Raw genomic sequence first — 15,056 nt, 5'->3', positions numbered from 1 at the left:
GAAAATAATAGGAGCTTTTTCTATATGCCTAATAGTTTTCATAGAAAATATGATAAAATCATTAAATTTAACATACTTAATTTTGTATAGAAATGAGAATATAGGTATTATCTTGGTTTCAACATAATTGAAAATATAATGTAACTAATGGAAATAAATTTTCTGTGGGACTAAATTTGATTAAACATACATATCAATATACATTAATTTAACCAATAGATAATTATTTATATTATAGGCTTTAAGAAGAAGTTTAGAAAGATAATTTATTTTTAATCTTTGAAAAATGTTGGAATTAATTGCTTTTTATAGTTATTAACTATATTTTTAGAAATCATAGGTATCCTTTACACTTTTTTTTGGATGTTTGAAATATGTTCATTTTTAATAAGTGCTTTCAGACAATATGTCATTGAGAATTTATAAGTGCCTAATTCAGTGCCTAACTGCTTCTTTTCTTTTTTTCTTTTTAGCTCTAATCTGTATGATAAAATGAGTCCAGTGGTATCTTACCAAGTTGACCTTGCCATTTCTGCTGCTGTTGAGATAAGAGGGTCAGTAATTTAAAAAATATGATCCCTGTACTTGCTTTCACATTAGATGTTAATCCTATTCCATGGGATGATATTCTAATGGCCTCTTTGTTGAAGTCCTCAAACGAATCACACCTAAGATGACATATGTTAATTTTAGAATGTGCTTCAATGCTAAGAGTATTTAGTCATTGTTTTGGAAAATGGCAGGCACTAACATAACAGCCACAGGTATGATGTGTTTATTCTATTTAAATTATTTACCAATTTCTGTTAGTTTCACATTTTTTATAAATGTAGTTTTGTGTGATTCTTTCATTTTTTTCATTCTCTCTGCCAATAAACTCTTATTAAACATTGTATGTGACACACAGTGCTAAATGCTGAGAATACAAAGAAAAACATAAACCAGACTTTACTCTCAGGGAGGTAAAAGTTTAATGATAGAGATAATGTACAAATCATCACATAGAGAAAACATACAGTGTACATAGAATGTAATCTCAGAGCAAAGGTATACGAGTAGAAGTGGGGGAAGAACGGATTTGAGAAAGGCCTTTTTATTTTTTGAAAATATTAGGATAATTAAAAAAAAACACTAATGGTATGATCTTCATATTCATGGGAAGTTTGAATTTTCTTTGGTCATTATTTAGAGTCTCAAGCCCTGATCATGTCTTTCTTCCTATTCCAAACTGGGAGCATAAGGAGAATCCACAGACTGAAGAGGATGTTGGGCCTGCTGTGCAACACATCTATGAGGTTTGCAATTATATGTTCACCTTAAAATATCATCAGTATTGGTAATTAATATTACTTTTAGCCAGTAGGGAAATAAAAAATAACTTTTTCATTACTGTTCAGTTTCATGTATTTGTCATGTTCACTTTAAACTTAATATTCACAGAATCCTTAGATTTACTAATCATTTCATTTTCTAGTAGTTGAAGTAGTTATACATGATTTTATAAATGGTTTCAAAAAGATACCATTTTAAACCATTTTGTTTTATAATCATCATAATGTAGAGCTGAACTTGGAATCAGGAAGACCTGAGTTTTAGTCTCACTTTTAACAAATACTAATTCTTTGACTTCAGGCAAATGTTCCAGAAACTCTAAGATTCATGCAGAACACTTGCTGATGTGTATCAGTAAGGGGCATTACCTCCACAAGTGATCCTTCTAACAATGAAAATGCAGGTCCAAACTCTTTCTCCACAAAACCACAAAGTTCTTAAAAGCTTTCACAAATAGTGTTGAATTTTTAAATGCCATTAGTCATCTATCACTAGATTAATACTATGATTTTGAAGTCATCAAGAAAATTCTGCCTTTATTCTTATTAATAGTATTCAAAGTATTTGTTAAGATGCTAATCTTAAGGTGGATGGGAGAGGACATCTTTAGCTGTAACATTTAATTGTTTTTCTTTCATTAGCTGAGAAACAATGGTCCAAGTTCATTCAGCAAGGCGATACTAAATCTCCACTGGCCTTACAAGTATAACAACAATACTTTGCTATATATCCTTCACTATGAAGTTGATGGACCAATGAACTGTACTTCAGATATGGAGATTAACCCATTAAAAATTAAGGTAATATTGTATTTTTTTATTCAATTTTTCTTGATTAGAATGGAATTTTTCTATATCTCTTTATAACTACATAGGGCAGATGAAGATAAAATAACACATTTTAACGTACCAACTAACTCAGTAAAACTAGTTTTGTTTGCCTTTGATATTCTGGGTTGGGTTGTTTGTTCTCATAAACTGAATAAAGTTGGACTTAAGAAAACTCAAGGGAGCCATACTTTTACAGATTGTCTAGGGTGCTTCAAAAAGTATTTGTCAATGACTCAGTCTGTGGCTTGTTTCCCACCACATATGCTAGGACTGATCCAGAGCCTTAGTATGATGTCAGGGATTCTGTGTCTTTTGGATAAAATATAAAAATGAACTCTTGGCAATGTTGACTTTTGGTGACTTAGAAGAATTTTGTTTTAATTTAAACTAATAGCAAATTATTATAGGGTATCCTGAAAAGCAGATTGAGGGAAAGAAAGAAAAAAAGTGCTCTTAAGATGAGTCCAATTGTAATATATGTTTGCAGTATGAAAGTTCTAGCCTTTATTGGGCATTCCAGAAGTTTATATTTTTTTCTAATCATAATGAAAAGAAAGATTCAGTGAATGAGATATTTCTCTTCAATGGACATTATTCATCATCGTCACCATTATTATTATTATTAAAGCCTGGGCTCTCCTAATCTCATCTAGGCTTAGTCATGAACAGCATTCACAAGCTTGATCTCAATACTAATCAACAGCCTGGACTCTTTGACCTGCTCCCTTTTTGATCTGAGCCAATTTGGTTTTCTCTAGATAGTTTGGTGGCCTCCTGCTATCTGAGATTCACCTTATTATGCCAAACTTGGTATGATAAACTTTAGCCCTACTGAAGCTCTTAACTCCTTAGCTCAAATGATATACTGTTGGACCACACTTAAATGTGGAACTGAGAAAGTCTATTAAAAATGTTCAAGGGAACTGTATCTTTAAGGGGCGGTTCAGTTCACCAAAGCTCTCCACAGCTGTGAATCACATCACATTAAAGAAACCAAAAGATATGTTTTGGTAATCTTTATCTCACTTTCTGAGTAGAACTGGCTAACTCTAGAAACCGCTTTGATCCACACTGGCATTCAGTGATAAAGTCCGGAGGTCATAAAACAAATTTACTGATGCAGATGTTGTTTGTGAAAGAATGTATGCTTTTATTTTAATAACCTTGCTGTACTTTAAAAAAAAAAAAAACTTTTATATATTCTCTGTTGAGAATGGAATAAAGAGAGTTTCAGAGATTTTCACTGCATTGCCTCTCCGTCTTCTTGTATCATTGTCCTCTCACGTGACACAATCTACTCTGCTGGTTAGAATTAGATTCCCAGCAGCTACTAGCAGATGGCTTCCATAACTATATACCATTCTCAGTTTTTTGGTAGCAGCGATATCAGATAGATACCACTACTTGCAGCAAAGCCCTTATAGTATATCTTTATAGGCATAGTACATCCATATTCTTTATTTTCTTTCCTGAATTTTTTTTGTCATGTATCTAGTAGTGAATTCTTTTATCACAATATGATGTGATACCATTTTTTGTTCACCAATTGTTAATCCTTTCTGGGATCCTTTGTATAGAATTATGGGATCATGGATTTTATTTAAACCTGGCAGGGATCTTATTAACCTTAGTTACTGTGTCAAAATTTAAATATAATATAAAATATCATCAATTACTACAATTTCTCATCATTATTAATAATGCAATCCTAGATTTCAACTCCTCAGATAGATGACAAAAATGAAACAAATTTAGGACAAGGTGACCGCAATCATCACATCAGTAGACGGGATATACCGCACAATGAAGCAGATGTACACACTTTGGTAAGTACTTTTGGAACTTTGCTGATTCACTTTTACTCTCAAAAAATAATTCCAAAGAAAACAGACATTTATATAATAGCAGTTATGAACAAATGTATAAATATACTATTCAGTCAGCAAATATTTATTAAGCATCTGGTACATGCAAGATATTGTGATAAGTGCTGGGCATATAAAACTAGGCAAAGATAGTTCCTACTCTCAATATGCTCATAAACACTATCAGGTCCTTGTATTTTCCTGATAGCCAATCAAATAAATTAACTTTTCTGATAAAAGAACATTTCTAGACTATTATAACACATATTCCATATTCCTTTTCTTGAAGCCCTTTTTGGCCACCCTCCTGGCTATAGCTTTTCTTTGAAGTAGCATATTTCAGTGGAAGACTTATTGAAAAACAGTTAGACATCTACTGGTCATCCTGCCATCTAGGGGAGGGGGTGGGGGGTAAGAGGTGAAAAATTGGAACAAGAGGTTTGGCAATTGTTAATGCTGTAAAGTTACCCATGCATATAACCTGTAAATAAAAGGCTATTAAATTAAAAAAAAAACAGAGGGTAGCAGGAGGGTATTAGGTGGTGGGGGCAAATAAAATAGGAGAGATCACAAAAAGTAGGTAAAGAACGAATTTGGCCCATTACACAAATTTTGCTCAGGTCTTACATTCTATTCACCATCTTCACCTCGTCAAGTAAAGCCTTAATATAAATATAAAACTGCACATATCCCTGACCCATACTCACTATAACTCTTGAGTGCCTATATTAATGTTACTATGACAATTCTCACATTTTTTTTCTGTTCTAAGTCTCCTTGGTATTCAAATATTAACTATATTTTTGTTGACAAAATCTAGACACATTATGGCATTTTCCCCCTTTCCACTTAATTATCTATAATGGATGGATTCTATACTAGTTTCTCTACTATTGTTCAATAGCTCACCCTTATATGTAGCAGTGATTTTTGGCTCTATAGCTTATTAGATCCTGTCAGCTCTAATTGATGATCATCCTGTGATCCCAATTTGACTTGTTTTAAGTTAGCCTACAAGATTATAACATCAATGATGTGTTTTATCTATAAAGTTGGAAAAAAATTCATCAGATCACACTATCATAACAAATTAGATCTGGAAGGGACCCAAGATGTCATCTAGTGTATCCCTTCATTTTAATAAATAACATACTCAAGTTCATATCAGATTTTGTGACTCCAAATTCAGTGTTCTTTCTACTATATCATGCTGTATCTGAAAGGTGTATCTATGGGTGAGAAATTAAACCCAGCTTCATATATTTAGTAAGGATTCTGCAATGAATAACTAGGTAACCAACCTGTTTGGACATTTCCAGTGATGGGTAAACTTAATTTCTTTTCAATCAATCCATTCAATTTATAGGCAATTCTTGTTATTCAAAAGGATTTTTTTGTGCTTTGAAGGAAATCTTCCTTTTGGATAAAAGAAGAAAAAGTCTGACCCCTGTTGTGCATGACATCTCAAATGTCATGTCTCCTGTAAACCTCCTCTTTTCCATTCTAAACACCTTAAATTTCTTTAATCGTTCATTATCACTCCACTTGTTTGGCAATGTACCTCTTAAAGTATAGCATCCAGAATTGGACATAGTATTCCATAAATGTTCCCATATAGAATATAGAAAATATTCCCATACTTCACTCAATCCGAACTTTATAATTCTATTAATATGTATATTATAATATTGAAGCATATTTAGCTTGTTGTATATAACCACAACATTACATGAACTTATGTTGTCACATCTTCTCTATTCTCATGTAAATTTTTTAAAAACTATATGTGTGTGTGACATTATTAAGAAAATAAATTTCATCATATTATTTTTCAGTTTATCATTTTGAGCCCTGTCAAACTCTTTTTGAAATCTTGATTTTTTTTGTCACTTAGTAATATCACTGTTCCTCCATGTTTTACCCCAACTATATATTTGAATAAAGATAACAGGTTTTAACGCAATTCATTGATAAAAATATAAGTGATATTGGACCATGTGTACAAACCTATAATAATCTGGAAAACACCTTCTTCTCTCCCGGTCTCCCCCAGGTTGATATCTCTTTTTAAAGTAATGAAAAACACTTTTAGGAAGAGTTGTCAAGGAGATCAAACCAACAAGTCAATAAGTATTTATTAAGCAGTTAATATATGCTGGACACTGTGCTAAGCCCAGAAGCAGAAGCAAAAACACAAAGATAGTACCTGACTCCAAGAAGCTTTCATTCTAATGTGGAAAGACAACAAAGTTTTTAGTCTAAGTGATGTTCCATTATCTCTCATATGTGCAGAAGCACATACGTACATACAGGAATTATTTTTTCAAGTTCATTATAGTAGGATTTATCCTATATGTAAATTTTAATCCTTAATTTTCAGAATTTTAAATAATTTTTTTTTTATCAATGCTCAAAGTGATGTTTTCTTGAAAGTTCAACAACTCTGTTCTTGGCAGGGATGTGGAACTGCTGAATGTTTGAAGATTGTCTGCCACGTTGGTCGCCTTGATAGGGGAAAGAGTGTGATCTTGTATGTAAAGTCTCTGTTGTGGACTGAGACATTCATGAATGTGAGTAAAGAAAATGTTTTCATGTTGATCTATATATTTTTTCCAAACAAAAATTGGCTGACAACTAAGATATTATGTCAATGATATTTTCCCTACAGAAAGAAAATCAGAATCATTCATACTCCCTGAAGTCATCAGCTTCATTCAACGTCATCGAATTCCCCTATAAGAACCTCCCAATTGATGACATTCACAACTCTACATTAGTAAGTAATTTGTATGGAAATGTGAAGTCAATGTACACAATCTAAATGGCAGAAGAACTGTTTTAAATAAGAAATTATATTGACCAATTCAAATAATATGTATGAGGACTTTGATAGGTTATTCTCCAAGTACAAAAGCTTGACTCTTTATTTGATCATTCTTTCCTACTTTAGAGTAATGTCTTATGATAATTTATATTTTTGTGAACAAAATTATTACGTGGACTAGAGATCAACTGCTTCAATAGTAGCAGACAATTATGTAGCAAATACTTTGACATTTTAAGTTTCCAATTAAAGTGATAGAGAGCCATAACAACATAAAACCAACTTTTACAAGTGCCTGGGACTTCTTTTAAAGAAGATTTAAAAAGTTGGGAACTGTGTGGGTACATGTGGTTCTGTAGTGAAACTGCTAGATGGTTCCACAATTAGCTCATTAAGCCTAGTCTATTTCTTTCTGAGCCTACTAGTCTCTGTTGCAGAAGGAGAAAATCACATTGAATCTATTTCTAATGTTAATAATTCATATTTATACTTTACAAAGGATCTTCTCCACCTTAAACCTGTGAAATAGATAATTCAAGTATTATCATATCAGTTTTATAAATGGAAAAGTAGATTCAGAGAGATTAAATAACTTGATGTGGTTAAAGTCCAAGAAAATGCCTATTTAGTCTCAAACCCTTATCAAAAGTGAAGAGACTGTATACTCTGTCGATATACTGAGGTCTTTCCATCACTTCCAACACACTTCATATATTAAAAAGCTTTAAGCAATTATTATGCCATTATTTTCTTATATTTGTTGTATTTTTTCCTAATAGGTTACCACTAATATTACCTGGGGTATTCAACCATCACCCATGCCAGTGCCTTTATGGGTGATCATTTTAGCAGTTCTAGCTGGATTATTATTATTGGCTGTTCTAGTCTTTGTAATGTACAGGGTAAGTAATACATATTATGGAGGGGGTGCAGATGGGAAGGGAAAAATCTATAAGGATGACATTTTAATGAGGCAAAAGTCATGTAATTTAAATGTCAGTAAATCAGTCAATAAGCATTTTAAAGTTTCTCCTATATGCAAGGCATTCAATGGTAAGTGCTGAGGATACAAAAAACAAGCAAACAAACAAAAAAGGCCTGTGTTTTTAAATAATTCATAGTCTAATGGAGGGGAGAAATTTGATATAATCAGAAAGGGAAAAAAACTAACTTTAAGGGAGATGATGAAATGCTTTTTCTAAAAACATTTTTTAGAAAGTAGGATTTTATTCAGGACTTGAAGCCAAGACAAGCAGATAAAGAGTACAAGAATTCAATAAATAGAGTATTGTTTTAAAAAAAAAACAAATATATCTCCATTTGAAAATTTTTTTAATGCTTTTCTTGATTTTAGCAGTGATTTTGGTTTTTCTTTAAATTATAGATGGGTTTTTTTAAACGGGTCAGGCCACCTCAAGAAGAACAGGAAAGAGAACAGCTTCAGCCTCATGAAAATGGTGAAGGGACTTCAGATGCTTAACAGCTTTTAATTTATGCAACTAAACTTTAGAATTGCCAAATTCATTATGGATTTCAATTTCTCTCAAGAGGAATAAACACTCCATGACTGCACTGCTAATCACACCCTTTGGCATAGATGAATATCCCAACAATGAAATGAGACAATATGTGTGAACCATCTCTTGTATTAACCATGTTTCTAATCCAACTAATAATGCACATGCTGACATGTGGGGAAATCATAAATATCATTTAGTGATTTTGATAATCATATTTCAAGAGACTGTGCCTTGTTTGATGCACATCAGACTGATATTTCTTGAATTGCACATGGTTTTAATGAAAATCTTAAAACCAGCAGCTTTTGTAGTTACTGTTTCTTACAATGGTTTTATTTTTTTTTTTCTTTAAGACAAGAATTTATTTGGGCCTTTGCATCCAATTCTTTTGTACAGATTCATATTGTTAATTAGTATTACACTACAGGTGATTTTCAAGCTACTAATGGATGCATACAACTTAGTGAACTTTGGCTTACAAGATTATTTGAATTCATTTTACTACTTTACTATCTATGTGACTCATCACATCATCATCATGTTTCTAAAGTCATCATGTTTCTAAAGACTATAAATGGCCTAGCTATAAACATAATGTTCAGAATCACTAAAAATGTTTGAGCCTTCTGTTTTTAATTATGTTTTAATTTTTAAAAAAGTTTTTGTCTGAAGGACAAGCACTTTAGTTAGTCAATCTGTAGTCATGCAAAACATTACATGTTTAACTGCAAACTTTTAAAAATAGTAATTGAATTTTAATAACTACATTAAAATCACCTTCCTGAAAGCTATAAAGTAACAAATCATTCCAAAATTGCTTTTATTCCCATTTTTATAATTAAATAATTTAGATGTGCTCCTGATCAAATAATTTGGGTACTTCATTTTAATCAACTTTTAGGAAGTAATCATAGGCTATTACAAGTGAAAATAATATGAATGAAAAGATATTCATTGTTGATGTAGCTGCTTATTGTTATTATTATTTACTGTGTTCAGTCAATTTTGTAATTTGAGATTGTTTTTCTTAAATTACATTTTCATTTATATTTTGAAACTAACTTACCAAAAAAAAAAAAAAAACCTCCAGATAAATGGAAATAAGTTTACTTTGTTTTGAATTTGCTCTTCCCTCCTTAGCAGAAATGTTTATTTGTAAAACAGAATCAACCCCACACCCCACCCCAGCTCACCAGTGGGTTTATTTTTGGAGTAAGACATTACTAATATAAAATGTTTTCCTAGAGTTAAGATTAGTTATAAAACAACCTTTAGTTTTTCATAATCTGTAATAGTTTATAAAAGCAATTTTTAAAAATCCTCATACAAAAACAAAAGTAAGGCTAATTTTCCAGGCATTTTAATGATAGCTATATATGCAGGAAACTTGTTTTTTTCCAATCCCTAAGGTGGTGAATCTTCAAGAGTGAGATTTTGATGTGTTCACCATGCTTTAGGGTTTGAACATGATATTTATCATCAGCTGATTCTGACTTTGCTAACCCTATGTAAGGACATTAGGATGACAAAATTAGGATTAAGAAAACTGAACACCCTTTGTAAAGTTTGGTCTTCATTATGCAGTGTTAAATATTTTTCTTTCTTAAATCAAGTATCATTTCCCCCTTTTAAGTATTATAGGAAGCCTCAAAAGTATTTCCTTTTTTCATTGAATAATTCTTTGTACGTGAAATAATGTTGGGCTATATTCACAAAATAGAAATATATATATGTGAGCTTATACAAATTATTTGCTTAGTGAAGTTCTTTATGTAATTTTAATAAGCATATTATTTGGCAAAAGAATTTAAAATCAAATGTATTTTTGGAGCAGTGCTTTTTGCCAACAATTTAAAAAGGGATCTTACGTGTAGAGTAAATATTTTATATTGTGAATGAACTTGATATTTTGTAGAGAAATTATTTGTGATAAATATCCTAAGGCCTTTTCACTATGTAGCTACCTTGAATTTTACTGATACCCCTCAAACAGTCACTTTAGCCATTTTCATAATTGATAATATTTACTGCTACTGAATCGTTTATGTGGCAATATACACTCATCATTTAAAGTCACAGAAATTTTAAAATTAGACATGTTGCAATCTGTTCTCTTCTTGGCCTGTACCTATAATTAAAGCACATTGTAGTATTATAAAAGCAAAGACTGGATGATCCATTAACACTGGAGATAGTAGTAAAAAAAAATGAAATATATCCAGAACTATAAATGTGACTCATGAAAAAGATGAAGAAATGCCAAATCTAATTTTTATAAAATGTATAACTTAAAGATTTCTCTTTCTGAAGCAAATGTTGAAAAAGAATGAAAATATTGGTTTTTATTCCAAAGTATGATGTGAATGTATATAGTTTTCCCTATAATAGTTCTACTATATATATGTGTGTGTATGTACATATATATATATATATCTGTATTGCCAAAAAAATTGCTACTTTGTTAATGAGTAATTTACAATTTTAGATATATACCTTATAATTTGATTCTTAGAGATAGCATAAAAATGAGTTTGAAAATTTTAATTGGCAATAAAGGTACAGTTAGTATGACCTAAAAGTTAAAGTATAAATATTTGCTTAAAATTTGCTTTTTATAAGAAACTTTTACTGATAGTGCTACTAGTATTACCCCTTCCTTTCCTTTTTCCTTTATCTTTTTATTTTTTTTTTTAAGTTGTTAAGGGTGTAATTTTGGTGATGTTGTTCTAGGGACATTTAAAACATAAAAACAAAAAACTTAATAGCCATTTTAAAAAAAGAGTCAGTTTTTCCTCAATTTTGAAATTAATGTAATCATGCTGATTAAGGTAATATTTACTTTCAGAGAAAATGTGTGATTGGAAAGTTAGACTTCCAGAATTGAGAAAATTCTGGAATATTTTTTTAAAATTATCCAACTAATTAAAAATAAGTTTGATGGCAGGATCATGACAGGATCGTGATAAGCACCATGTTGCTGGTTTTCACAAATCCAATTGGTATAGGTTGGTGTTTCTTCAAAAGGTACAGAACTCAATGCTAAGAGGTTATTATCAGATGTCTTTTTTATTTTCTTTTTTACTTTTTGGCATCATACTCTTTGGTAACCAATCATCATCAACACTGCCACCTAGTGTAAAAGTAATATGTTACCTGTGGTAATTTTTAAAATTAAAATTAAAAGACAGTTTCTCTTGGAAAAGAAACAGAATTGAAAATTTTATACTAGAATCAAGAAACCTATGATGCATTCATGTTTTTGTAGTACATGTTTTCATTGGTGAAGTGGTTTGGAGTAAAACTTTGTAGACTTCCAATATGAAGAGTATTTACTAGGTACTGAAATTTTGGGGGATAGGTACTGAATCTTTTACTTTTTATTCTCAAGTGCAATATAACAATTTAACAAGGCTTGGGTAATTCCAAAGTTATTATTAATTTAATAGTCCTAATCTAATAAAAGATTGTGCTTTTGACAGTCTGATTCTGCTGTTTTTATAAGGCAAAAGAACTTTGCTTTTGTTCCATTCAGAAAGTTGATTTTAGACTGCATTTAGGTATCATTTCTAACCAACCTAATGCATTAAAAAGAAAATACTGTACTACTTAATAACTTATATCCTGACAAATAGGAGCCTTAAGCCTAGAAGTCTATAATCTGTGACAAAGTAAAGATCTTTTATTTACTTAAAAGGGAGAAATAACATTCCTTCAGTTTCAGTGGAAGTTTTACCTGTTAAAGAAGAGCATAATTAGTTCTATGTGGTTTTAAAGCATTTTATGACAACTTAGAAAATACATGTATCAAATTGAATGATACATAAAAACTGTAGAAAGCAATTTTCTTTGTTTAGTTACTCTGACCACCCATATTGGGTATGGCATGAAAATAAAATTTTTCATTTTCTAACTCAGTGATTTGAGTTAGATAAAAATTGATACAGTGCTCTGCAAAGTGTTTGCAAAGTATAACTATAGTAACTATACAATAAGATTGGGCAGGGCATATGATGCCACTTCTGCTCTTGTTCTTTATATTTTCACTGTATCTTTTCCTTTAAAAAATGTTCTTTTGACACAATGAGCCATCAGTAATTCACTAAATGGTAACTTTGTGGCCATAAAGAGAAGAAATGAAACAAAAGCAATATAATCTTAAAATATATTCTTATGAAATCATTATTCATGGAAATAACAACAATCCTTAGAATTTAAGTAAAATATATAAGGATTTAAAAAGGCAATATCACACTGACCTTTTAAAGTAAGATTGGTTGTTATTTGGAAAACTAGACAGTTATCTCTAAATTTTAAAGAAATATATATATATATATATATATGTAGTAACATTTTAGATGCTATATATATATATATATATATATATATATATAAAACATCTAAAATGTTACTACAAAAAATGTTAGTAAACTTCCTTTCCTCCCCCAGCTGTTCAATAATAGAAGACTAAAGAAAAATCAAGTTATCCTTTGGAATTTTTGAAATATATTCATTGATCAAATATTTATAATTTAAAAGGCATGGAATTAACAAAAACAACCATATCAATTTATTCTAATAAAAGCAAAATATAATGATAAGAGGTCTATGAGTTATAGTGCTATGTTTAGAAAAATGATTACTGATATTAACTTACATTGTGGCTATTGTGATATGTTTCTTAAATTCATTTTATCTCAGAGATCCTCTTCCACCTCTGTGATAAGGTTTATTTGTTGAAATGAACCCTGATTTTTTCCCCAAATATGTTTTAAGATGTTTAATGATGGTGTACTTGAGTAAATCCTATTGTAAAAATCCATCTTGAGTCCTGAGAACTTTGCAATAAAATACCTCTACATACAAAACCAAATGCTTTGATTTTTTTTTTTTTTGAGTAAGAGTTTGGTGTATCTGTACTGCTAAAGCTGTGACAGAGTGCTGCTAGCAAACTTCTATAAAAGTTGCGAACTTTAGATGGTATAGTACAATTTCAAAATGTCATTTTCATTAGCACAGATTAATTCAGTTTTTTTTTTAAAGTATAGTAAGCCTCAGTTTTTGTTGCTGTAATTGTTTCAGTGGTGTCCAGCTCTTCATGATTCCATTTGGGGTTTTCTTGGGGTCAGAGATACTGTAATGGTTTGATATTTCTTTCTCCAGCTCATTTTTACAGACAAGAAACTGAGGCAAACAGGGTTAAGTAAATTACCTAGGATCACATGGTTAGTAAGTGTCTAAGGTCATATTTATAAATCTTATAAATTTATATGTCTTCCTCACCATGCTTCTGGTGCTCTATCCATTATACTATCTATCTGCCCATTAATGTTAATTATTCAATGATAGTTGGGGAAAAAAAAAAGTATTTTCATTTTGCCTTGTTTGACAGTTCAGATGTCTTCAGCAGTTCCTGAAATTTTATAAAGTTGAATCAAAATGCAAGAATTTGATAATGATTTCAAGAGACAGTGGAATAATAAGAAAATATTAAAACAGCCACATTTACAATTTCATTCCTATCTCTTTAAATCAATTTTTTCCTTGATATCTCAGTTAGAAGTGTAAGCCTTAGACTAAAGGTTAATTATTTATCTTCCCCAAAACACAAAAGTAGAAAGCAGTAGAAATTCTTGGAAAATGACAATTAGTCTAATATGCTTTTCGGGTAATAAAGTTCAATTTTCTTGCCCTTCCCCAAATTATGAACTTTATTAGTGATAATTCAAACATATAAAGACTTTCAGTGACTTGTGTATGAAACTTAAAAAAAATAAAACCCTTTAATTTCAAACGGACTCCCAAGGTATTTTTTCTCTTGTCTAAAGGCTCAGGAAAAAAAAGTCTAAGATCTTCAACTGTAAAAAAATCCAAAAATAGAATTTGAGATGGTATGTGCAAAGCACTTTGTAAACCTTAAATTGTTATGGTTAACATTTATAGAATTCTTTAAGGTTTACAGCATTTTGCATATGTTAACTCATTTGATTCTCACAATAACTCTGTGAGATAAATAATATTGCTATTCCCATTTTATAATTGAGGAAATTAAAAGATAAGTGACTTGACTGGGGGTCGCACACATGAGATGTGATTCAAACTCAGGTAATGGTGATAATGATGATGGTGGTGGTGATGATGAAACAACACAGTGCTTACTGTGTACCAGACAACTATTCTTTCATTTGATCCTCACAACAATTCTGAGATGTAGGTTCTATAGACTATCTCCATTTTACAGATGAAGAAATTGAGGCAAATAAAGATTATACTCAGAAGGAACAAAGATTGAAACCATGATCATGTGACCAGATTGGAAGTTAGTCTATCTAATTCCAAAGTCTATCATTCTATCCACTATTCCAACAACAAAAAGATTATAAAAATCAATCGCTTAGTTAAAATACAGGCAATAGAAAATTTGATTTTAATAACTCATTTTCTCCCTTTTGTAACTAATTTTTCACATCTAATTCCTCAAGGATAGGAACTATCCTTGCCTTGTTTCCCAGTGTTTAGCATAGTGTCTGGTATATAGGAAGTACTTATTAAATATCTTTTGATTGATTCACTATGTTCATTTCCTATATATTATATGGTTTTAAATATTAAATCAAAAGGATACTTATGTATTTTCTCATGACAAATTCATTAGTATAATGTTTTACTAAATACTCTAGATGTAAAG

General features: G+C 30.6%; 1 protein-coding gene across 1 annotated transcript in view; it reads left to right on the top strand.

Annotated features, from left to right (window-relative positions):
* ITGAV (integrin subunit alpha V) overlaps positions 1-13,236 on the top strand; it is a 128,079-nt gene extending 114,843 nt beyond the window's left edge. The window contains exons 23-30 of the mRNA XM_031960349.1: positions 474-554; positions 1,190-1,295; positions 1,974-2,132; positions 3,875-3,988; positions 6,484-6,597; positions 6,696-6,803; positions 7,631-7,753; positions 8,236-13,236. Of these exons, the coding sequence (XP_031816209.1) occupies positions 474-554; positions 1,190-1,295; positions 1,974-2,132; positions 3,875-3,988; positions 6,484-6,597; positions 6,696-6,803; positions 7,631-7,753; positions 8,236-8,331 (901 nt within the window). The 3' untranslated portion in view covers positions 8,332-13,236. The remainder of the gene's footprint in view (positions 1-473; positions 555-1,189; positions 1,296-1,973; positions 2,133-3,874; positions 3,989-6,483; positions 6,598-6,695; positions 6,804-7,630; positions 7,754-8,235) is intronic.
* The last annotated feature ends 1,820 nt before the right edge of the window (positions 13,237-15,056 follow it).

This window comes from Sarcophilus harrisii, chromosome 3 (genome assembly GCF_902635505.1).
Source record: "Sarcophilus harrisii chromosome 3, mSarHar1.11, whole genome shotgun sequence".
Taxonomy (NCBI): domain Eukaryota; kingdom Metazoa; phylum Chordata; class Mammalia; order Dasyuromorphia; family Dasyuridae; genus Sarcophilus; species Sarcophilus harrisii.
This window is presented reverse-complemented; position numbering and strand designations above follow the sequence as displayed.